Genomic DNA, 22791 nt, shown 5'->3' with positions numbered 1-22791 from the left:
CTTGCACCCGCATTTTACTTTCTATCTTTGAGTTTGACTTCTCTTGTTACTTTATGTAGATCAAATCAAACCGTTTTTGGCGTTTTGTGACAGGGTTCTTTCACTTACCATGATGACTTCAAAGTTCTTATATGTTGTAGCCTGTGTCTGTTTTTCGTTGTTTTTTTTTTTTTTTTTTTGTTGTTGTTATATGAAGGAAAGGAACTGTTTTATTTTATTTTATTATATTTTATTTTATTATTTTTTCATTATTTTATTACTCAATGAATTTATTGCATTTCTAGTTGTACAATGATCATCACAATCCAGTTTTATAGGATTCCCATCCCACACCCCTAGCACATTCTCCCAGCCCCCAACCTGGCTTCTTTGGAAACCATAAGTTTTTCAACGTCTGTGAGTCAGTATCTGTTCTGCAAAGAAGTTCATTGTGTCCTTTTTTCAGATTCCACATGTCAGTGAGAGCATTTGATGTTGGTGTCTCATTGTCTGACCGACTTCACTTAGCATGATAATATCGAGGTCCATCCATGTTGCTAAAAATGCTGGTATTTTGTTCCTTTTAATAGCCGAGTACTATTCTATTGTGCATATGTACCACATCTTCTTGATCCACTCCTCTGTTGATGGACATTTAGATTGTTTCCATGTCTTGGCTATTGCAAATAGTGCTGCAATGAACACTGGAGTACATGTGTCTTTTTGAGTCATGGTTTTCTCTGGATAGATGCCCAGGAGTGGGATTGCTGGATCAAATGGTAATTCTATTTTTAGTTTTCTGAGGCATCTCCACACTGCTTTCCACAGTGGTTGCACCAATATACAGTCCCACCAACAGTGTAAGAGGGTTCCTTTTTCTCCACACGCTCTCCAGCACTTATTGTTCGTAGACGTTTTGATGACGGCCATTCTGGCTGGTGTAAGGTGGTACCTCTTAGTGGCTTTGATTTGCACTTCTCTAACAGTGAGTGATGATGAACATCTTTTCATGTGTGTTTTGGCCATCTGTGTGTCTTTTTTGGAGAACTGTCTGTTTGGATCTTCTGCCCATTTTTTGGATGGGGTTGTTTGTTTTTTTGGTGTATTTCCTTGGTTTTTAAGACTGAATTTCACGTCTTTGTGTGTTTACCACAGTAGCTTATCCATTCATTCATTGGTTGATGGACATTTGGGTGGCTTCTAACTTTTCCTGTTGTGATTAACGGTGCTGTGAACAAGGGTGTATCCATTTCTGTTCCACCTCCTGGTTTCAGTCTTTTGGGTGTGGATTAGATACCTTAATTCTATGTTTAAGTTTTTGAGGAACTGCCATACTGTTTTCCACAGAGGCTGCACCATTTTACTTTATTCCTTTCATGGCAGAAGAACATGGTGGTTTATTGATCTCCCCGATTTTATTTTTAAGTTTACCCATTGATGGCCATAGGCAGTCGTTCTATTTTTTTTTGCTGTTTGGAACAGTGCTGCTGTCAATATTTGTGTAGACCTGTTTTCAGTTCTTTGGGGTATATTTCTAGGAGTGGAGTTGTTGAACCGTTGTTAATTGTATATTTGTATTGTGAACACAGGTTGCCCCCTTTTCTGTTTCTACAACTAATGGTTAAAGCTTCCAATGTTTCTGCATTGTTGCCAATAGTTGTTTTTCGTTTTCTTGATTATAAACCTTTGAGAACATGGGAAGGATTTGTTGCCTTGCAGTTTTAATTTGCATTTCCATCATGACTCATGGTATTTGACACATTCTTCTTGTTGAGCATTTGTATATCTTAGGTGGAGAAGGGTCTATTGAAGTCACTTACCCATTTAAAAAGGTGGGTTGTTTGTCCTTCCGTTGATGAGGTTGTAGAAGTTCTTGAAATACACTGAATAACAATTCATCAGATATATACTGTGCAAGCATTTTCTTCCATTCTGTTGGCTATGTCTTCAGTTTCTGAATTGTGTCTTTTGATGCTTTTAATCTTGAAGAAATCCAATTTATCTATTCTTTTTTTGTTGTCGTTTGAGCTTTGCTGTCAGATCGAAGAAACCATGGCTACATTCAAGGGTGTGCAGATTTATCCTCATGTTTTATTGGACAGTTTATACAGTTGTCCCACAGTATCTGTGGAGGATTGGTTCAGGGACGTGCCGGACATAGCAAAATCTGCCGATGCTCAAGCCTGTTACATAAAATGGCATTGTATTTGCATGTAACCTGGGTAGATTTTCTGTGTACTTTATTCTTTATCTATCTATCTATCTATCTATCTATCTATTTATTTATGTATGTTTTGGTCTTTTTTGGCATTTCTTGGGCCGCTCCTGCGGCATATGGAGGTTCCCAGGCTAGGGGTCCAGTCGGAGCTGTCGCCACCGGCCTACGCCAGAGCCACAGCAACGCGAGATCCGAGCCGCGTCTGTGACCTGATTTTCTGTGTACTTTAAATCATCTCTAGGTTACTTATCGTAACTAATATAATATAAATGTTTGAAGTGCCGTGTAAATACTATGTAAGTAGATTTGCTGGCACCTAGTAAATTCAACTTATTTCTTTTGAAACTTTTCATAATTTCTTCTTTTGTAATATTTTCAGTCTGGAATTGGTTGAGTCCACGGATGTGGAACTTGTGGATACAGGGTGTTGACTGTAATTTTACCTGTTACGTTTAAGCGTTTATTTATTTTGAGTTGCTTGTTGTAGGTACTATGAGGTAAGGGCCCAGTTTCATTCCCTTGCACGTGGATTGCCTAGGCACTGTTTGTTGAAAACTCCATTTCCATAGTTCCCTTTGTGGCTCAGCGGGAAGGAATCTGACTGGTATCCATGAGAATGCAGGTTCGATCCCTGGCCTCGCTCAGTGGGCTAAGGAGCTGGCATTGCTGTGAGCTGTGGTGTAGTGTGCAGACTCGGCTTGGATCCTGTATTGCTATGGCTGTGGTGTAGGCTGGTGGCTACAGGTCTGATTCAAACCCTAGCCTGGGAACCTCCATATGCTGCCCGTGTGGCCCTAAAAGGAAAAAAAAACACCCCTCCATTTCCTCCCAGATTAGTATTGTTGATTATTGTTGACTATTGTTTAAGATCACTTCATCCTAGATGGGTGGGTTTATTTGGGGGCTCTCCATTCAATTTCTTTTTATCTATGGGTATGTTTTTTAATGCCAGTATCATTGTGTTTTATTTGCTTTGTACTGTCATAGGAAAATGGGAAGTGTAAGCTTCCAAGTTTGATTTTCTTTTTTAAGTTTGTTTTGGCTTCTTAGGGGTCCCTTGAGATTCCATATGAATGTTGGGATCAGCTTGTGTATTTCTTCCCAATGGCCTTTCTGGGTTTCCAGAGGAATCCTATGGAGTGTGTAGATTGCCTTATGTACTATTGCTATCTTAACAGCACTCTTTCCATTACCATTAGATGTCTTCACATCGATTTAATTTTTCTTTTATTTTTTTATCCATGTTTTATAACTTTCAGCGTCTTAGTCTTATGTATTTACTTATTTATTTATTTATTGAATTTTTTTTTGGTCTTTTTGGTCTTTTTTTTAGGGCCGCCCCCATGGCATATGGAGTTTCCCCGGCTAGGGGTTGAATCGGAGCTGTGGCTGCCCGCTTACCCCACAGCCGCAGCAATGCATGTTCCGAGCCGCATCTGCAACCTATACCACAGCTCACGGCAATGCCGGATCCTTAACCCACTGAGCGAGGCTAGGGATTGGACCGGCCTTCTTAGGGACAGACACTATGTCAGGTTCTTAACCCACTGAGCCTTGACAGGAACTCACAGTACTGAGCGAGATACTCCCTTCTACTTCCAAGAGTCATGCAAGAAAAGGACTCTTCAGACAGACCCCTCATTCATTCCTTCATTCACTTCTTAATTGGTCAACAAATAGTTACTGAGGATTTACTGCTGCCCATGCTGTACTTTAGGTGTTGCTTGTTAAGAACAAAGACAGGAGGAGACACATTTTATGTCATTTCTTCCTAAGTTACTATGGAGCTGTAGATCTTGCCAGTGATTTTTTGAGAAGGGAGCAAAGTGGGCATTAGGTCTCAGATCTCAAATGGGACTTCCCGAGAATGAAGTGGGATGTTAGCTCTTGGTCAGATAGGTTGATTTATAATTGATGCATAGACAAAAGTATGAGAGGGAGGGGGGAGCAGAAGTGAAGGGGTAGAAAGGGCAAAAATGAGAGAAGAAAGCAAGGCAAGAGCTGTAGAAATGGCTGGTGAGGCCATGAGGATTTTCTTTACTTTTCCCCTCCAGTTTTATGGAGAGATAATTGACATACATCACCATATAAGTTCAAAGCATATGGCATGATGGTTTGATTTATATATACTATGTATGTGTTATATGTATAATATATACACACACACACACAATGTAAATAACCAAATGAAGGAAAAGAAAAGGAAAAAATTCTCCTTGTGATGAGAACTCTCAGGACTTACTCTCTTAACAACATCCCTATGTTCACACAGCTTGTTACCTGTAGTCATCATGTTGGACATTACATCCCTAGCATTTATTTATCTTACATTGGAAATTTGTACCTTTTTAAAAAATGTGTTTGGCTGTACTCATGGCATGTGGCAGTTCCAGGGCCCGGGATCGAACCAGAGCTGCGGCGAAAAATGCCATGTAGTTATGCTGTAGGCCACAAGAGAAGTCCAGAAATTTGTACCTCTTGATCACCTTCCTCCAATCCCCCCCCATCCCTCCCTCCATCTCTGGTAACCGCACATCTGCTCTCTTTTTCTACGAGTTTTCTTTGTCCTGATGATAGCTCTTTCTGTCTCCTCTTCTTTCCCACAACTTTCCCTCCTATTGTGAGGAGGCAGTGGAGCCTGGCTTAGGAGCTAAGCCTGGGCTTCTTGGTCAGCATCCTCCTCAGAGCTGCCTTCACCTCCTGGTTCTTCAGGCTGTAGATGAGGGGGTTAAGCAGTGGCGTCACCACACTGTACTGCACAGACAGCACTTGCGCCAAGACTGAGCCGGAAGCTGGAGTCATGTACCTTGAAGGGAATGGCACAAAGAGGTGAACTGAGCTCAGGGCAGTGGTGGGGGTGCTGTTGGTGGCCATGGCCCATCCCATTCTAGGGGCACTGCAAAGAGGGTCCTTAGTGCTGAGTCACTGTTGCTGATAGCAGCATCTAGAAATAACTCAATGGTCATTGAAAGTCAGTCATTTCTGCCTTCAAACACATCCGCATACGAGTGATGTTATACAGAATTGTATAGAAATTGCCCTGCAGAAAAAGGAAGTTCTGCCGCATATCAAGTGCTGCATGCTAGACTAGAGCTAAAAATAACTTGATGCAGTTCTGTAGCACTTCATACTTTTCAAAGCATCTATCCTTAATAATTATGATGAGGAGGATTTTTTCTCTTCTTCTTTTTTTTTTTTTTTTTTTTTTTTTTACCATTATGCAGCTGTGTGTTTTCATTTTGTGATGACTGTTCCTCACAAAACTACATGCTAATCCATAATGCTGTCGTTGTTCCTAATGTTTATGGTTCTGGGATTTACCCCAGAATCACAGCACATTGGTTTTTATAATGCTTAGTGGAACAGACCTTTTTCCTTTTGGGTACATTTGTCTTTTCTTTTTTCTCTGTTTTTAGGTCTGTACCTGTGGTATATGGATGTTACCAGCTAGGGGTTGAATCACAGCCGGACTTGCTGGTGTTCGCCCCCGCCACAGCAAGGCAGGACTGAGCTGCATCTGTGACCTATGTCAAATCCTTAAGCCACTGAGCAAGGCCAGGCATCGAAGCTGCATCCTCCTGGGTACTAGTTGGGTTCTTAACTCGCTTGGCCACATTGGGAACTCCGAGGTACATTTTCCTTTAACTCAGAAAAGAAGCCTAGCTTGGTAAATAAAGTGAAAGATAAAAATCTTTATGTCTGAAGATTTAGCACAAATAGGAACTCAAGTTAATAAGATTCAATTTGTGGAAGCATCTTGTTAAGTGTCACTGGGAATATTTCTCAAAGAATCGTTTAAAACTTTTTTTTAAACTTCAATGTTGCCCCTTCAAATTTTTTTGTTTTTTGAAATTGGAATGTTCTTTGTGGGTTCTGATGCACGTGGTTAAAACAATTTCATTTACTCTCATTTCTTTCCTTGAATTTATTCCTTATAACATTGCTGTGAAGTATGTGGGAGAAATCTTCTACCCCCTTGTGGTAAATGAGGAAACTGAGAAGGTTGAAGAGATTTGTCCTCAGGCTCAGGTGAGCTCCCCTGGATCATTCTTTATCCTTTCCTGCCCCCGACCCCTTCCCAAGTAACAAGCAGGTGGGAAAACTGTAGCGCAGTCTATGCAAAGCCCTCTCTAGCTCACTGGTAGAAATCACAGGCCCTTCGTTGTTCTTCCTCCTGGTAAGCAAGGACCCGTCAACTAGAGCGTGTATGTTTGAGAGAAACACGGTAGAAAAGAGCATGAGGTCTGAAGTCAGGCAGCCTAGGCATATGCTGTGGCTCCGTTACTAGCTTCTTCTGGGACCTTTGAAAAAGTCCCTGGCCACTCCTGAAACTCAGGTTTCTTACCTGAAAATGAGGTTAATATTTCTCTTGTCGTGTGCTACATACTAACATTGAGCTTGATTGTGTAAAGCAGCTATTGTGTGTAGAAGGTGCCTGATAAATCGTCGTAGGACAAATAAGCTCTGAGACCCATCTTCTAGACTTCCATTTCCAAGAGAAATGGCCTCTGTTTCAAGGATGATATGTTTATTTTAATTTTAATTTTTGCCTAGCACTGACAAAAGCGCTACCAAAAGCTCTCTGGTTTCCTTTTGAGAACTCTGACATCATAGTTAATGAAAGGCGGGAAGTCTTTGGTGTTTATGTGAGCTTATTTTCAGCGTTTGAAAACTGGGCCTTGGAAAGAAAATAGATTGTTTTGTGATCCACACATCTAGTCAACAGCAGAGCTAGAACTCTAACTTCCAGTGCAGTTCTTTTCCTGCTCCTTTGCAATGACATGTGCAAAAGACTGAGGCTCCTCTCGAGTGAGAAAGAGCCTGCAGTTATACTCAGGTGATATAGTATGGCATACCTGGACACTCCTGAAGCATAGAAGATGGTGACCACAAGGAAATGAGATGAGCAGGTAGAGAAGATCTTGCTCCGACCTGTGGCAGAGTTGATCCTTAAGGCTGTCATGATGATATGGGTGTAGGAACCCAGCAGGAGAACAAGGGTGACAAAGCCGAGAATAGCTGTGCTTGTCAGGATGAAGGCAATGCTAACGGAGGGGTCAGAGCAGGCCAGCAGGAGCACTGGGGGAAGCTCACAGGCAAAGCTCCGGACAAGGTTGGGGCCACAGAAGTGATGCTGAGCCAGGAGGATGGTGTTAACTAAGCCCGTCCCCATTCCTATGGCCCAGGATGCTCCCACCAGGCCAGTGCACACCTTCCTGTTCATAGCCACCGCATACAACAGTGGGTGGCACACAGCCTGGAACCGGTCATAGGCCATGACTGAAAGGAGGCAAGCTTCAGTGGCTGCAGAAAATATGACCAAGGAGATCTGGGCGAAACACTCAAGGAGGGATACAGTCTTCCAGTTGGAAAGAAGGTGCTCTAGCAGCTTAGGGACAATGATGGAGGAATAGAAGGCATCCAGGAAGGAGAGGTGGCTGAGGAAGAAGTACATGGGGCTGTGGAGGTGGGAATCAGTACTGATCACCAGCAGCATCAGCAGGTTCCCTGTGAAGGTCAGGAGGTAAGCCACCAGGAATGTTACAAATAGTACTGCCTGGATGTGAGGGTTGTTAGATAGTCCTAGGAGAACAAATTCGGTGACCGTGGTTGTGTTGCCACCTTCCATGGAGCATTCAAGTTTCCTTTGCGAGGGACTAGAAGAGAAAAGAAGGCTCAAGTGTGTTTCGAGTCTCAGAGTGTGGCTGGGGATGGGGCAGTATGAATAAAGCTTCAGGAGTGACCCAGCACAGAACATGTCGTGGAAGCAAGCTTGCCATGCCAGACCTCATCAACCCTTCCCAGCTCAGGGCAATAAGCTAATCTCAGCTCAGGTAGAGATGGTTGGAAGGAGGAGTGTAGAGAATCAAACCTGGAAGGAAAGACGAGGAGAACAGAGATGATCCAGACTGGAGAAGGAAAGGGAGTTGTCAATAGACTCCAGGGCACTGGAGTGTGCTCTTCCGTACAGGAAGGCTCACTGGCGTAGTGAATAAGCAATAAGCATTTTGGCCAACCATCTGGTTGACAGGCTGTGATGCAGGTTTGAATGACTGATAGAGGTATGGGGACACCTACTGATGGCACAAATCATTTCTCTGTCACTGTAGGTTCGTGAATAAGTCACTTGGGCTTCTCATTAAAGGGAATCGGGCAAAACTAGATGGTTTCTGTCGTCCATTCCAGGTTAGACGTTCTACAGCTTGGGGGACAGTCTTCCTTGGGTATATCTGCTACTAAATGGAAATGCTCTCCCCTCCTGTGTCTCCCTAAGCCTAGGTGGCCCATGAGTTGTCTTCTTTCGCGGAAGTTGGGCACAAGGAAGCCGTCAAATTGGAGGTGAGGGCTGTGCTCATCAGTTTCTCTAAGGGCTTCCCATTCCAGGATGTATGTGAGCCTATAATGTCCATTGTTTGCCCTGTAACCTTAGGGCTTAACATGAGAGTGCATGAAGTTTGTGATATTCTCTGAGTTGGTACTAGGGGATCTGGATAAAGCCCAGTCAAATTTGGACCACCTTCTATGCATCACAGGGAGGGAAAAAGGATAAAGAAAAAAGAAGAGGAGAAGTTAAAGAACACCAAGACTACTTAGGATAATGTGCAGTTAGAGGGTTTGGTCTAGACCGGAGGAAGGTGAAGTCACCCCTCCTCCTCGAAGGGAAACTCAGGATCATGAGCAATGAGGATCTGCTCTCTCTTCATGGCGTGTTCACTCACGAGTTCCCGCAGTGGATAGTTTTGGGAGAAGATGGAGTTGAATGAGAAGATCTGTCCTCGCCTGGGCTCCCTAGGCCAACCAGAGATGCTCTCAGCAGAGGATACCTGAATGGCATCTTTTCCAGCACTGGAGTAAAAGCCCCCGATATGGGTCGGTCTCTGTGGGTTTCTCTCAACTTTGTCCTTCCTTTAGAAGATGCAGGGGTGGTGGAGCTTCTAAGTAAGGAAACATCCCTGTAGTCTTTCTGTCCGTGGGGAAGTTTTCCTGATTCTGCCTCCACAATGACAATGGCCAGAGGGACTTGATCTCAGCCCTAGACCTTGGAGAGTGTTGGAGGTCCCCGGAGAGACCGTTAAGCAGGAGGCCTGGTCTGATCTGAATGAGTTCTCCAGGGCCACTAGCCCTTCCCTGTATCACTCTTGTTTCAGTGAGTTGCATCATGCAAGAGGTGCCCAAGGGTGGCCCATAATTGCTAAAGGTAAAATTAGAGACTTCGAAGGTGTCTTGATTCTAAAGCTTTGAATCCCTTCCCGTCTTCTCTGGTCGTCCCTGTGTGGCCCTTGGGTCCCTGCCACTGCCGCTGCAGAGACACCTCTGGATCCTTAAGCTGCTACACCAAAAGAGATCTTCTTTAGTTTTAACTAGTTGTACATGTCAAAGTCGTCTAGGAATAATTTGGAGTGAATTTGGTGTAAGTTGTGAAGTGGCGTCTACATCCATTTCATTCCACGAGGCGTGCAATTCTTGTTTCTTAACAATTTCTGGAGCAGTTATGGGCTATTTGGCTCCATCTCACTCTGGATGTCCAGTTTCCTGAGTTCAGCAGGTCAGCCAGCAGGGAGCAGGGTGTCCAGTGAACTGTGAGGCAGGCGTGGCCTGCATGTCCCACACTGACCTCAAGGGCGCGCTGAGGGTGCTTTTCTAAACCCACAGCACCTGTGCCTTCCAGGTGGACTGGGCTCTGCCCGGCTGAGGGGAGTTCTATCTCCTTAGGCCGCTTCAGAGCTTTTGCTTTGAGACGTTGGGCGCCAGTGTCCCGGCAGAAGGAGTTCAGCCCCTTAGGACTCAAGGGGGTTTGGGCTTCAGGACAAGCTGGGGCTGCGTGCGTGCTGAGGGGACCTGAGGTTCCTGGAGATCCACCTGTGGAGGCACCGCCCTGAGGAAAGGGTGAGGAAAAAGTGAGGGGAAGCTTCCTGTGTATTGTCCTTCTCCCATGACCCAGGAAGGGCCTGATGTGGACAACTGGGTTCTCAGTTTTGTGTGCGGTGTAGACAGGTGTGAGGTGTCCTTCTTTGGGGTGTGGTGTCCAGTGTTCCCAGCACTGTGTGTTGTGGAGGATGTCCTTTCCCCTTGGTGTGTTCTTGGCCCCCTTTTCCTAAATTACCTGAGCGCATCCATGTGGCTTTAATTCTGGGTGCTCTGTTCTGTTCCTGTGGTCCTTGTGCCTGTTTTTGTGATGAATCTACACCGTTTCGGTCATTGTCGCTTCGTAATGTAGTTTGAGGTCTGAGAGTGAAATGCTTCCAGGCTGTTCTCCTTTCTGAGGATGGCTTTGGCTATTTGGGGTCCTTTGTGGTCCGCCCAAAATGTTGGGATGATATTGTCTATATCCGTGAAAAATACCGTTGGAATTTGGTAGGCACTGCATTCGCTGTGCACACTGCTTTTGGTAGAATGCACATTTTAACAATATCGGTTCTTCCATTTTGTGAGTGTGGGGTATCTTTCCATTGCTTTGTGTCTTCTTCAGTTTCTTCCTCAGTGTCTTAAAGTTTTCAGTGTGAGGGTCTTTCCAGGCTTTGGTGAGGAGTTCCTGTTGTGGCTCAGCAGGAACGAACCAGGCTAGTATCCATGAGGATATGGGTTTGATCCCTGGCCTTGCTCTGTGGGTTAGGATGCAGCGTTGTGAGCTCTGGTGTAGGTCACAGATGTTGTTTGGCTCTGGCATGGCTGTGGCTGGCAGCCGCAGCCCCGATTCGACCCCTAGCCTGGGACTTTCCATATGCCACGTGTGTTGCCCTAAAAAGAAGAAGAAGAAGAAAAAAAAGACCTTGGTAAAATTTATTTCTAGGTATTTTGTTCTTTTTGAAGCAAGTGTAAAATGAATTGTTTTCTTTCTCTCTCTGATGGTTCATTACTGGTGTTAGAAATGCAATTGATTTTTGTGTATTGATTGTATAACTTTGTTGCTTTCGTTTCCTGGTTCTAACAGTTCTCTGCATCAGAAAATTGGATGTACAAACATTGGCATTCAAAAGTCCCAGTGTTTCCATCATATCCAGGTCATCCACAGCACTGAAGACATAGTGACTCCTAACATAAGCTTCCCACAGTGCCTGTAAGTTATAGGTGGGCTCCTGCAAGGGTGATGAGGTTCCTGACTTTGTGTGAATTGGATCGTTGTAAGGCTTGGCCTCTCTAAGGAAGTGTGGTGTTTTCTCTATTTTTCTGGCACGGTATTGGCATGGTGCTTGGGAACGTAATTTTGAACATGCAGAAAACACCCAGGACACTACAACGTACCATTTGTCCCCACACTCAGATTCCCCAGCCATCATTCCTTTACCACATTTGCCACTTCACACAAACTACCCCAGTGTGTTTTACCCAAGAACATAACCTCCAAATGAGGAAATTATTATGGTTTCCACATTCTGACTCAATCCTCAGGCCCACTTCGACTTTCACCATCTGCCGCAACTCTAGAGACATATCTTTTCCCACTCTGATCCAGTTTTCTTCCTTCTGGAACCATGACGATACTTTCTCAGTGTCACACCCTTGATGGGTTTAAAGCCCAGAAGATGAGTGTGATCTGGGTGGCCTTTTCTGTATGGCTTCTTTCACTTAGGATATCTTCAGTGTTCATTGTGTTGTAACACGTATCAGTCCTTGATTCATTGTTTCCGTTGTGCTTAAATATACATAACATTTACCATTCAAACCATTTGAACTATGCCGTTCTGGGGCCTTAAGCACATTCGAATGGTTGTACAAATATCCTCACCATGCATTTTCAGAACTTTTCAGATTTCACTGGGGAAACCCTTCAGTGGTGAAGCACTCATTCCCCTTGGCCCCTTGCACCCGCATTTTACTTTCTATCTTTGAGTTTGACTTCTCTTGTTACTTTATGTAGATCAAATCAAACGGTTTTTGGCGTTTTGTGACAGGGTTCTTTCACTTACCATGATGACTTCAAAGTTCTTATATGTTGTAGCCTGTGTCTGTTTTTCGTTTTTTTTTTTTTTGTTTGTTTGTTTGTTTGTTTTTGTTGTTGTTGTTGTTATATGAAGGAAAGGAACTGTTTTATTTCATTTTATTATATTATATTTTATTATTTTTTCATTATTTTATTACTCAATGAATTTATTGCATTTCTAGTTGTACAATGATCATCACAATCCAGTTTTATAGGATTCCCATCCCACACCCCCAGCACATTCTCCCAGCCCCCAACCTGGCTTTTTTGGAAACCATAAGTTTTTCAACGTCTGTGAGTCAGTATCTGTTCTGCAAAGAAGTTCATTGTGTCCTTTTTTCAGATTCCACATGTCAGTGAGAGCATTTGATGTTGGTGTCTCATTGTCTGACCGACTTCACTTAGCATGATAATATCGAGGTCCATCCATGTTGCTAAAAATGCTGGTATTTTGTTCCTTTTAATAGCTGAGTACTATTCTATTGTGCATATGTACCACATCTTCTTGATCCACTCCTCTGTTGATGGACATTTAGATTGTTTCCATGTCTTGGCTATTGCAAATAGTGCCGCAATGAACATTGGAGTACACGTGTCTTTTTGATAGATGCCCAGCAGTGGGATTGCTGGATCAAATGGTAATTCTATTTTTAGTTTTCTGAGGCATCTCCATACTGCTTTCCATAGTGGTTGCACCAATATACAGTCCCACCAACAGTGTAAGAGGGTTCCTTTTTCTCCACACGCTCTCCAGCACTTATTGTTTGTAGACGTTTTGATGACGGCCATTCTGGCTGGTGTAAGGTGGTACGTCTTAGTGGTTTTGATTTTCACTTCTCTAACAGTGAGTGATGATGAACATCTTTTCATGTGTGTTTTGGCCATCTGTGTGTCTTCTTTGGAGAACTGTCTGTTTGGATCTTCTGCCCATTTTTTGGATGGGGTTGTTTGTTTTTTTGGTGTATTTCCTTGGTTTTTAAGACTGAATTTCACGTCTTTGTGTGTTTACCACAGTAGTTTATCCATTCATTCATTGGTTGATGGACACTTGGGTGGCTTCTAACTTTTCCTGTTGTGATTAACGGTGCTGTGAACAAGGGTGTATCCATTTCTGTTCCACCTCCTGGTTTCAGTCTTTTGGGTGTGGATTAGATACCTTAATTCTATGTTTAAGTTTTTGAGGAACTGCCATACTGTTTTCCACAGAGGCTGCACCATTTTACTTTATTCCTTTCATGGCAGAAGAACATGGTGGTTTATTGATCTACCCGATTTTATTTTTAAGTTTACCCATTGATGGCCATAGGCAGTCGTTCTATTTTTTTATTTTATTTTATTTTATTTTATTTTTTTTTTGCTGTTTGGAACAGTGCTGCTATCAATATCTGTGTAGACCTGTTATCAGTTCTTTGGGGTATTCTAGGAGTGGAGTTGTTGAACCCTTGTTAATTGCATATTTGTGTTGTGAACACAGGTTGCCCCCTTTTCTGTTTCTACGACTAATGTTTAAAGCTTCCAATGTTTCTGCATTGTTGCCAATAGTTGTTGTTTTTCGTTTTCTTGATTATAAACCTTTGAGAACATGGGAAAGATTTGTTGCCTTGCAGTTTTAATTTGCACTTCCATCATGACTCATGGTATTTGACACATTCTTCTTGTTGAGCATTTGTATGTCTTAGGTGGAGAAGGGTCTATTGAAGTCACTTACCCATTTAAAAAGGTGGGTTGTTTGTCCTTCCATTGATGAGGTTGTAGAAGTTCTTGAAATACACTGAATAACAATTCATCAGATATATACTGTGCAAGCATTTTCTTCCATTCTGTTGGCTATGTCTTCAGTTTCTGAATTGTGTCTTTTGATGCTTTTAATCTTGAAGAAATCCAATTTATCTATTCTTTTTTTGTTGTCGTTTGAGCTTTGCTGTCAGATCGAAGAAACCATGGCTACATTCAAGGGTGTGCAGATTTATCCTCATGTTTTATTGGACAGTTTATACAGTTGTCCCACAGTATCTGTGGAGGATTGGTTCAGGGACGTGCCGGACATAGCAAAATCTGCCGATGCTCAAGCCTGTTACATAAAATGGCATTGTATTTGCATGTAACCTGGGTAGATTTTCTGTGTACTTTATTCTTTATCTATCTATCTATCTATCTATCTATCTATTTATTTATGTATGTTTTGGTCTTTTTTGGCATTTCTTGGGCCGCTCCTGCGGCATATGGAGGTTCCCAGGCTAGGGGTCCAGTCGGAGCTGTCGCCACCGGCCTACGCCAGAGCCACAGCAACGCGAGATCCGAGCCGCGTCTGAGACCTGATTTTCTGTGTACTTTAAATCATCTCTAGGTTACTTATCGTAACTAATATAATATAAATGTTTGAAGTGCCGTGTAAATACTATGTAAGTAGATTTGCTGGCACCTAGTAAATTCAACTTATTTCTTTTAAAACTTTTCATAATTTCTTTTTTTGTAATATTTTCAGTCTGGAATTGGTTGAGTCCACGGATGTGGAACTTGTGGATACAGGGTGTTGATTGTAATTTTACCTGTTACGTTTAAGCGTTTATTTATTTTGAGTTGCTTGTTGTAGGTACTATGAGGTAAGGGCCCAGTTTCATTCCCTTGCACGTGGATTGCCTAGGCACCGTTTGTTGAAAACTCCATTTCCATAGTTCCCTTTGTGGCTCAGCGGGAAGGAATCTGACTGGTATCCATGAGAATGCAGGTTCGATCCCTGGCCTCGCTCAGTGGGCTAAGGAGCTGGCATTGCTGTGAGCTGTGGTGTAGTGTGCAGACTCGGCTTGGATCCTGTATTGCTATGGCTGTGGTGTAGGCTGGTGGCTACAGGTCTGATTCAAACCCTAGCCTGGGAACCTCCATATGCTGCCCGTGTGGCCCTAAAAGGAAAAAAAAACACCCCTCCATTTCCTCCCAGATTAGTATTGTTGATTATTGTTGACTATTGTTTAAGATCACTTCATCCTAGATGGGTGGGTTTATTTGGGGGCTCTCCATTCAATTTCTTTTTATCTATGGGTATGTTTTTTAATGCCAGTATCATTGTGTTTTATTTGCTTTGTACTGTCATAGGAAAATGGGAAGTGTAAGCTTCCAAGTTTGATTTTCTTTTTTAAGTTTGTTTTGGCTTCTTAGGGGTCCCTTGAGATTCCATATGAATGTTGGGATCAGCTTGTGTATTTCTTCCCAATGGCCTTTCTGGGTTTCCAGAGGAATCCTATGGAGTGTGTAGATTGCCTTATGTACTATTGCTATCTTAACAGCACTCTTTCCATTACCATTAGATGTCTTCACATTAATTTTTCTTTTATTTTTTTATCCATGTTTTATGCTTTCAGTGTGACGGTCTATTTATTTATTTATTTATTGAATTTTTTTTTTTGGTCTTTTTGGTCTTTTTTTTTAGGGCCGCCCCCATGGCATATGGAGTTTCCCCGGCTAGGGGTTGAATCGGAGCTGTGGCTGCCCGCCTACCCCACAGCCGCAGCAATGCAGGTTCCGAGCCGCATCTGCAACCTATACCACAGCTCACGGCAATGCCGGATCCTTAACCCACTGAGCGAGGCTAGGGATTGAACCGGCCTTCTTAGGGACAGACACTATGTCAGGTTCTTAACCCACTGAGCCACGACAGGAACTCACAGTACTGAGCGAGATACTCCCTTCTACTTCCAAGAGTCATGCAAGAAAAGGACTCTTCAGACAGACCCCCTCATTCATTCCTTCATTCACTTCTTAATTGGTCAACAAATAGTTACTGAGGATTTACTGCTGCCCATGCTGTACTTTAGGTGTTGCTTGTTAAGAACAAAGACAGGAGGAGACACATTTTATGTCATTTCTTCCTAAGTTACTATGGAGCTGTAGATCTTGCCAGTGATTTTTTGAGAAGGGAGCAAAGTGGGCATTAGGTCTCAGATCTCAAATGGGACTTCCCGAGAATGAAGTGGGATGTTAGCTCTTGGTCAGATAGGTTGATTTATAATTGATGCATAGACAAAAGTATGAGAGGGAGGGGGGAGCAGAAGTGAAGGGGTAGAAAGGGCAAAAATGAGAGAAGAAAGCAAGGCAAGAGCTGTAGAAATGGCTGGTGAGGCCATGAGGATTTTCTTTACTTTTCCCCTCCAGTTTTATGGAGAGATAATTGACATACATCACCATATAAGTTGAAAGCATATGGCATGATGGTTTGATTTATATATATTATGTATGTGTTATATGTATGATATATATATACACACACAGAATATAAATAACCGAAAGAAGGAAAAAAAGAAAGGAAAAAATTCTCCTTGTGATGAGAACTCTCAGGACTTACTCTCTTAACAACATCCCTATGTTCACACAGCTTGTTACCTGTAGTCATCATGTTGGACATTACATCCCTAGTATTTATTTATCTTACATTGGAAATTTGTACCTTTTTTAAAAATGTGTTTGGCTGTACTCATGGCATGTGGCAGTTCCAGGGCCCGGGATCGAACCAGAGCTGCGGCGAATAATGCCGTGTAGTTATCCTGTAGGCCACAAGAGAAATCCAGAAATTTGTACCTCTTAATCACCTTCCTCCAATCCCCCCCCATCCCTCCCTCCATCTCTGGTAACCGCACATCTGCTCTCTTTTTCTATGAGTTTTCTTTGTCCTGATGATAGCTCTTTCTGTCTCCTCTTCTTTCCCAGAACTTTCTCTCCTATTGTGAGGAGGCAGTGGAGCCTGGCTTAGGAGCTAAGCCTGGGCTTCTTGGTCAGCATCCTCCTCAGAGCTGCCTTCACCTCCTGGTTCTTCAGGCTGTAGATGAGGGGGTTAAGCAGTGGCGTCACCACACTGTACTGCACAGACAGCACTTGCTCCAAGACTGAGCCGGAAGCTGGAGTCATGTACCTTGAAGGGAATGGCACAAAGAGGTGAACTGAGCTCAGGGCAGTGGCGGGGGTGCTGTTGGTGGCCATGGCCCATCCCATTCTAGGGGCACTGCAAAGAGGGTCCTTAGTGCTGAGTCACTGTTGCTGATAGCAGCATCTAGAAATAACTCAATGGTCATTGAAAGTCAGTCATTTCTGCCTTCAAACACATCCGCATACGAGTGATGTTATACAGAATTGTATAGAAATTGCCCTGCAGAAAAAGGAAGTTCTGCCGCATATCAAGTGCTGCATGCTAGACTAGAGCTAAAAACAACTTGATGCAGTTCTGTAGCACTTCATACTTTTCAAAGCATCTATCCTTAATAATTATGATGAGGAGGATTTTTTCTCTTCTTGTTTTTTTTTTTTTACCATTATGCAGCTGTGTGTTTTCATTTTGTGATGACTGTTCCTCACAAAACTACATGCTAATCCAATAATGCTGTCGTTGTTCCTAATGTTTATGGTTCTGGGATTTACCCCAGAATCACAGCACATTGGTTTTTATAATGCTTAGTGGAACAGACCTTTTTCCTTTTGGGTACATTTGTCTTTTCTTTTTTCTCTGTTTTTAGGTCTGTACCTGTGGTATATGGATGTTACCAGCTAGGGTTTGAATCACAGCCGGACTTGCTGGTGTTCGCCCCCGCCACAGCAAGGCAGGCCTGAGCTGCATCTGTGACCTATGTCAAATCCTTAAGCCACTGAGCAAGGCCAGGCATCGAAGCTGCATCCTCCTGGGTACTAGTTGGGTTCTTAAGTCGCTGGGCCACATTGGGAACTCCGAGGTACATTTTCCTTTAACTCAGAAAAGAAGCCTAGCTTGGTAAATAAAGTGAAAGATAAAAATCTTTATGTCTGAAGATTTAGCACAAATAGGAACTCAAGTTAATAAGATTCAATTTGTGGAAGCATCTTGTTAAGTGTCACTGGGAATATTTCTCAAAGAATCGTTTAAAACTTTTTTTTAAACTTCAATGTTGCCCCTTCAAATTTTTTTGTTTTTTGAAATTGGAATGTTCTTTGTGGGTTCTGATGCACGTGGTTAAAAAAATTTCATTTACTCTCATTTTTTCCCTTGAATTTATTCCTCATAACATTGCTGTGAAGTATGTGGGAGAAATCTTCTACCCCCTTGTGGTAAATGAGGAAACTGAGAAGGTTGAAGAGATTTGTCCTCAGGCTCAGGTGAGCTCCCCTGGATCAGTCTTTATCCTTTCCTACCCCCGACCCCTTCCCAAGTAACAAGCAGGTGGGAAAACTATAGAGCAATCTATGCAAAGCCATCTCTAGTTCACTGGTAGAAATCGCAGGCCCTTCGTTGTTCTTCCTCCTGGTAAGCAAGGACCCATCAACTAGAGCGTGTATGTTTGAGAGAAACACGGTAGAAAAGAGCATGAGGTCTGAAGTCAGGCAGCCTAGGCATATGCTGTGGCTCCGTTACTAGCTTCTTCTGGGACCTTTGAAAAAGTCCCTGGCCACTCCTGAAACTCAGGTTTCTTACCTGAAAATGAGGTTAATATTTCTCTTGTCGTGTGCTACATACTAACATTGAGCTTGATTGTGTAAAGCAGCTATTGTGTGTAGAAGGTGCCTGATAAATCGTCGTAGGACAAATAAGCTCTGAGACCCATCTTCTAGACTTCCATTTCCAAGAGAAATGGCCTCTGTTTCAAGGATGATATGTTTGTTTTAATTTTAATTTTTGCCTAGCACTGACAAAAGCGCTACCAAAAGCTCTCTGGTTTCCTTTTGAGAACTCTGAAATCATAGTTAATGAAAGTCGGGAAGTCTTTGGTGTTTATGTGAGCTTATTTTCAGCGTTTGAAAACTGGGCCTTGGAAAGAAAATAGATTGTTTTGTGATCCACACATCTAGTCAACAGCAGAGCTAGAACTCTAACTTCCAGTGCAGTTCTTTTCCTGCTCCTTTGCAATGACATGTGCAAAAGACTGAGGCTCCTCTCGAGTGAGAAAGAGCCTGCAGTTATACTCAGGTGATATAGTATGGCATACCTGGACACTCCTGAAGCATAGAAGATGGTGACCACAAGGAAATGAGACGAGCAGGTAGAGAAGATCTTGCTCCGACCTGTGGCAGAGTTGATCCTTAAGGCTGTCATGATGATACGGGTGTAGGAACCCAGCAGGAGAACAAGGGTGCCAAGTCCCAGGATTACCATGGTCGTCAGGATGGAGGCAATGCTAACGGAGGGGTCAGAGCAGACCAGCAGGAGCACTGGGGGAAGCTCACAGGCAAAGCTCCGGACAAGGTTGGGGCCACAGAAGTGATGCTGAGCCAGGAGGATGGTGTTAACTAAGCCCGTCCCCATTCCTATGGCCCAGGATGTTCCCACCAGGCCAGTGCACACCTTCCTGTTCATAGCCACCGCATACAACAGTGGGTGGCACACAGCCTGGAACCGGTCATAGGCCATGACTGAAAGGAGGCAAGCTTCAGTGGCTGCAGAAAATATGACCAAGGAGATCTGGGCGAAACACTCAAGGAGGGACACAGTCTTCCACTTGGAAAGAAGGTGCTCTAGCAGCTTAGGGACAATGATGGAGGAATAGAAGGCATCCAGGAAGGAGAGGTGGCTGAGGAAGAAGTACATGGGGCTGTGGAGGTGGGAATCAGTACTGGTCACCAGCAGCATCAGCAGGTTCTCTGTGAGGATGAGGAGGTAAACCACCAGGAATGTTACAAATAGTACTGCCTGGATGTGAGGGTTGTTAGATAGTCCTAGGAGAACAAATTCGGTGACCGTGGTTGTGTTGCCACCTTCCATGGAGCATTCAAGTTTCCTTTGCGAGGGACTAGAAGAGAAAAGAAGGCTCAAATGTGTTTCGAGTCTGAGTGTGGCTGGGCTGGGGCACTATGAATAAAGCTTCAGGAGTGACCCAGCACAGAACATGTCGTGGAAGCAAGCTTGCCATGCCAGACCTCATCAACCCTTCCCAGCTCAGGGCAATAAGCTAATCTCAGCTCAGGTAGAGATGGTTGGAAGGAGGAGTGTAGAGAATCAAACCTGGAAGGAAAGACGAGGAGAACAGAGATGATCCAGACTGGAGAAGGAAAGGGAGTTGTCAAAAGACTCCAGGGCACTGGAGTGTGCTCTTCCGTACAGGAAGGCTCACTGGCGTAGTGAGTAAGCAATAAGCATTTTGGCCAACCATCTGGTTGACAGGCTGTGATGCAGGTTTGAATGACTGATAGAGGTATGGGGACACCTACTGATGGCACAAATCATTTCTCTGTCACTGTAGGTTCGTGAATAAGTCACTTGGGCTTCTCATTAAAGGGAATCGGGCAAAACTAGATGGTTTCTGTCATCCATTCCAGGTTAGACATTCTACAGCTTGGGGGACAGTCTTCCTTGGGTATATCTGCTACTAAATGGAAACGTTCTCCCCTCCTGTGTCTCCCTAAGCATAGGTGGCCCAGGAGTTGTCTGCTTTCGCGGAAGTTGGGCACAAGGAAGCCGTCAAATTGGAGGTGAGGGCTGTGCTCATCAGTTTCTCTAAGGGCTTCCCATTCCAGGATGTATGTGAGCCTATAATGTCCCTTGTTTGCCCTGTAACCTTAGGGCTTAACATGAGAGTGCATGAAGTTTGTGATATTCTCTGAGTTGGTACTAGGGGATCTGGATAAAGCCCAGTCAAATTTGGACCACCTTCTATGCATCACAGGGAGGGAAAAAGGATAAAGAAAAAAGAAGAGGAGAAGTTAAAGAACACCAAGACTACTTAGGATAATGTGCAGTTAGAGAGTTTGGTCTAGACCGGAGGAAGGTGAAGTCACCCCTCCTCCTCCAAGGGAAACTCAGGATCATGAGCAATGAGGATCTGCTCTCTCCTCATGGCGTGTTCACTCACGAGTTCCCGCAGTGGATAGTTTTGGGAGAAGATGGAGTTGAATGAGAAGATCTGTCTTCGCCTGGGCTCCCTAGGCCAACCAGAGATGCTCTCAGCAGAGGATACCTGAATGGCATCTTTTCCAGCACTGGAGTAAAAGCCCCCGATATGGGTCGGTCTCTGTGGGTTTCCCTCAACTTTGTCCTTCCTTTAGAAGATGCAGGGGTGGTGGAGCTTCTAAGTAAGGAAACATCCCTGTAGTCTTTCTGTCCGTGGGGAAGTTTTCCTGATTCTGCCTCCACAATGACAATGGCCAGAGGGACTTGATCTCAGCCCTAGACCTTGGAGAGTGTTGGAGGTCCCCGGAGAGACCATTAAGCAGGAGGCCTGGTCTGATCTGAATGAGTTCTCCAGGGCCACTAGCCCTTCCCTGTATCACTCTTGTTTCAGTGAGTTGCATCATGCAAGAGGTGCCCAAGGGTGGCCCATAATTGCTAAAGGTAAAATTAGAGACTTCGAAGGTGTCTTGATTCTAAAGCTTTGAATCCCTTCCCGTCTTCTCTGGTCGTCCCTGTGTGGCCCTTGGGTCCCTGCCACTGCCGCTGCAGAGACACCTCTGGATCCTTAAGCTGCTACACCAAAAGAGATCTTCTTTAGTTTTAACTAGTTGTACATGTCAAAGTCGTCTAGGAATAATTTGGAGTGAATTTGGTGTAAGTTGTGAAGTGGCGTCTACATCCATTTCATTCCACGAGGCGTGCAATTCTTGTTTCTTAACAATTTCTGGAGCAGTTATGGGCTATTTGGCTCCATCTCACTCTGGATGTCCAGTTTCCTGAGTTCAGCGGGTCAGCCAGCAGGGAGCAGGGTGTCCAGTGAACTGGGAGGCAGGCGTGGCCTGCATGTCCCACACTGACCACAAGGGCGCGCTGAGGGCGCTTTTCTAAACCCACAGCACCTGTGCCTTCCAGGTGGACTGGGCTCTGCCCAGCTGAGGGGAGTTCTATCTCCTTAGGCCGCTTCAGAGCTTTTGCTTTGAGACGTTGGGCGCCAGCGTCCCGGCAGAAGGAGTTCAGCCCCTTAGGACTCAAGGGGGTTTGGGCTTCAGGACAAGCTGGGGCTGCATGCGTGCTGAGGGGACCTGAGGTTCCTGGAGATCCACCTGTGGAGGCACCGCCCTGAGGAAAGGGTGAGGAAAAAGTGAGGGGAAGCTTCCTGTGTATTGTCCTTCTCCCATGACCCAGGAAGGGCCTGATGTGGACAACTGGGTTCTCAGTTTTGTGTGCGGTGTAGACAGGTGTGAGGTGTCCTTCTTTGGGGTGTGGTGTCCAGTGTTCCCAGCACTGTGTGTTGTGGAGGATGTCCTTTCCCCTTGGTGTGTTCTTGGCCCCCTTTTCCTAAATTACCTGAGCGCATCCACGTGGCTTTAATTCTGGGTGCTCTGTTCTGTTCCTGTGGTCCTGTGCCTGTTTTTGTGATGAATCTACACCGTTTCGGTCACTGTCGCTTCGTAATGTAGTTTGAGGTCTGAGAGTGAAATGCTTCCAGGCTGTTCTCCTTTCTGAGGATGGCTTTGGCTATTTGGGGTCCTTTGTGGTCCGCCCAAAATGTTGGGATGATATTCTCCATATCCGTGAAAAATACCGTTGGAATTTGGTAGGCACTGCATTTGCTGTGCACACTGCTTTTGGTAGAATGCACATTTTAACAATATCGGTTCTTCCATTTTGTGAGTGTGGGGTATCTTTCCATTGCTTTGTGTCTTCTTCAGTTTCTTCCTCAGTGTCTTAAAGTTTTCAGTGTGAGGGTCTTTCCAGGCTTTGGTGAGGAGTTCCTGTTGTGGCTCAGCAGGAACGAACCAGGCTAGTATCCATGAGGATATGGGTTTGATC

General features: G+C 44.1%; 2 protein-coding genes across 2 annotated transcripts; both read right to left on the bottom strand.

Moving 5' to 3' along the window:
• Positions 1-4840: 4840 nt before the first annotated feature.
• LOC146403509 (olfactory receptor 5BS1-like) lies at positions 4841-7826 on the bottom strand. The gene is made up of 2 exons (XM_085024900.1): positions 7054-7826; positions 4841-5003 (listed from the first exon to the last, which is right to left on the bottom strand). Exons 1-2 carry the CDS (start codon positions 7824-7826, stop codon positions 4841-4843), a joined length of 936 nt encoding a protein of 311 aa, XP_084881026.1.
• A 9033-nt stretch (positions 7827-16859) lies between these two features.
• Positions 16860-19833, bottom strand: LOC146403508 (olfactory receptor 5BS1-like). Its single transcript, XM_085024899.1, has 2 exons — positions 19061-19833; positions 16860-17022 (listed from the first exon to the last, which is right to left on the bottom strand). The coding sequence occupies exons 1-2, from the start codon at positions 19831-19833 to the stop codon at positions 16860-16862; spliced, it is 936 nt and encodes a 311-aa protein (XP_084881025.1).
• Between the last annotated feature and the right edge of the window lie 2958 nt (positions 19834-22791).

Source organism: Sus scrofa, chromosome 5 (genome assembly GCF_054392235.1).
Source record: "Sus scrofa isolate SSC_HxYL_T2T_F1_AM1 chromosome 5, Sscrofa_HxYL_maternal_Yorkshire_Landrace_v2.0, whole genome shotgun sequence".
NCBI classification, from domain to species: Eukaryota; Metazoa; Chordata; class Mammalia; order Artiodactyla; family Suidae; genus Sus; species Sus scrofa.
Note: the sequence above shows the minus strand (reverse complement) of the source record. Positions and strands in the feature narration are given on the sequence as shown.

What these genes read in the sequence shown, in the direction of transcription:
- LOC146403509 (XM_085024900.1), bottom strand. Translation starts at nt 7,826, where the DNA reads ATGGAAGGTGGCAACACAACCACGGTCACCGAATTTGTTCTCCTAGGA. An exon ending in TATGCTTCAGGAGTGTCCAG is followed by an intron (nt 5,004 to 7,053) that starts GTATGCCATACT and finishes ATTCCCTTCAAG; the next exon opens with GTACATGACTCCAGCTTCCG.
- LOC146403508 (XM_085024899.1), bottom strand. Translation starts at nt 19,833, where the DNA reads ATGGAAGGTGGCAACACAACCACGGTCACCGAATTTGTTCTCCTAGGA. An exon ending in TATGCTTCAGGAGTGTCCAG is followed by an intron (nt 17,023 to 19,060) that starts GTATGCCATACT and finishes ATTCCCTTCAAG; the next exon opens with GTACATGACTCCAGCTTCCG.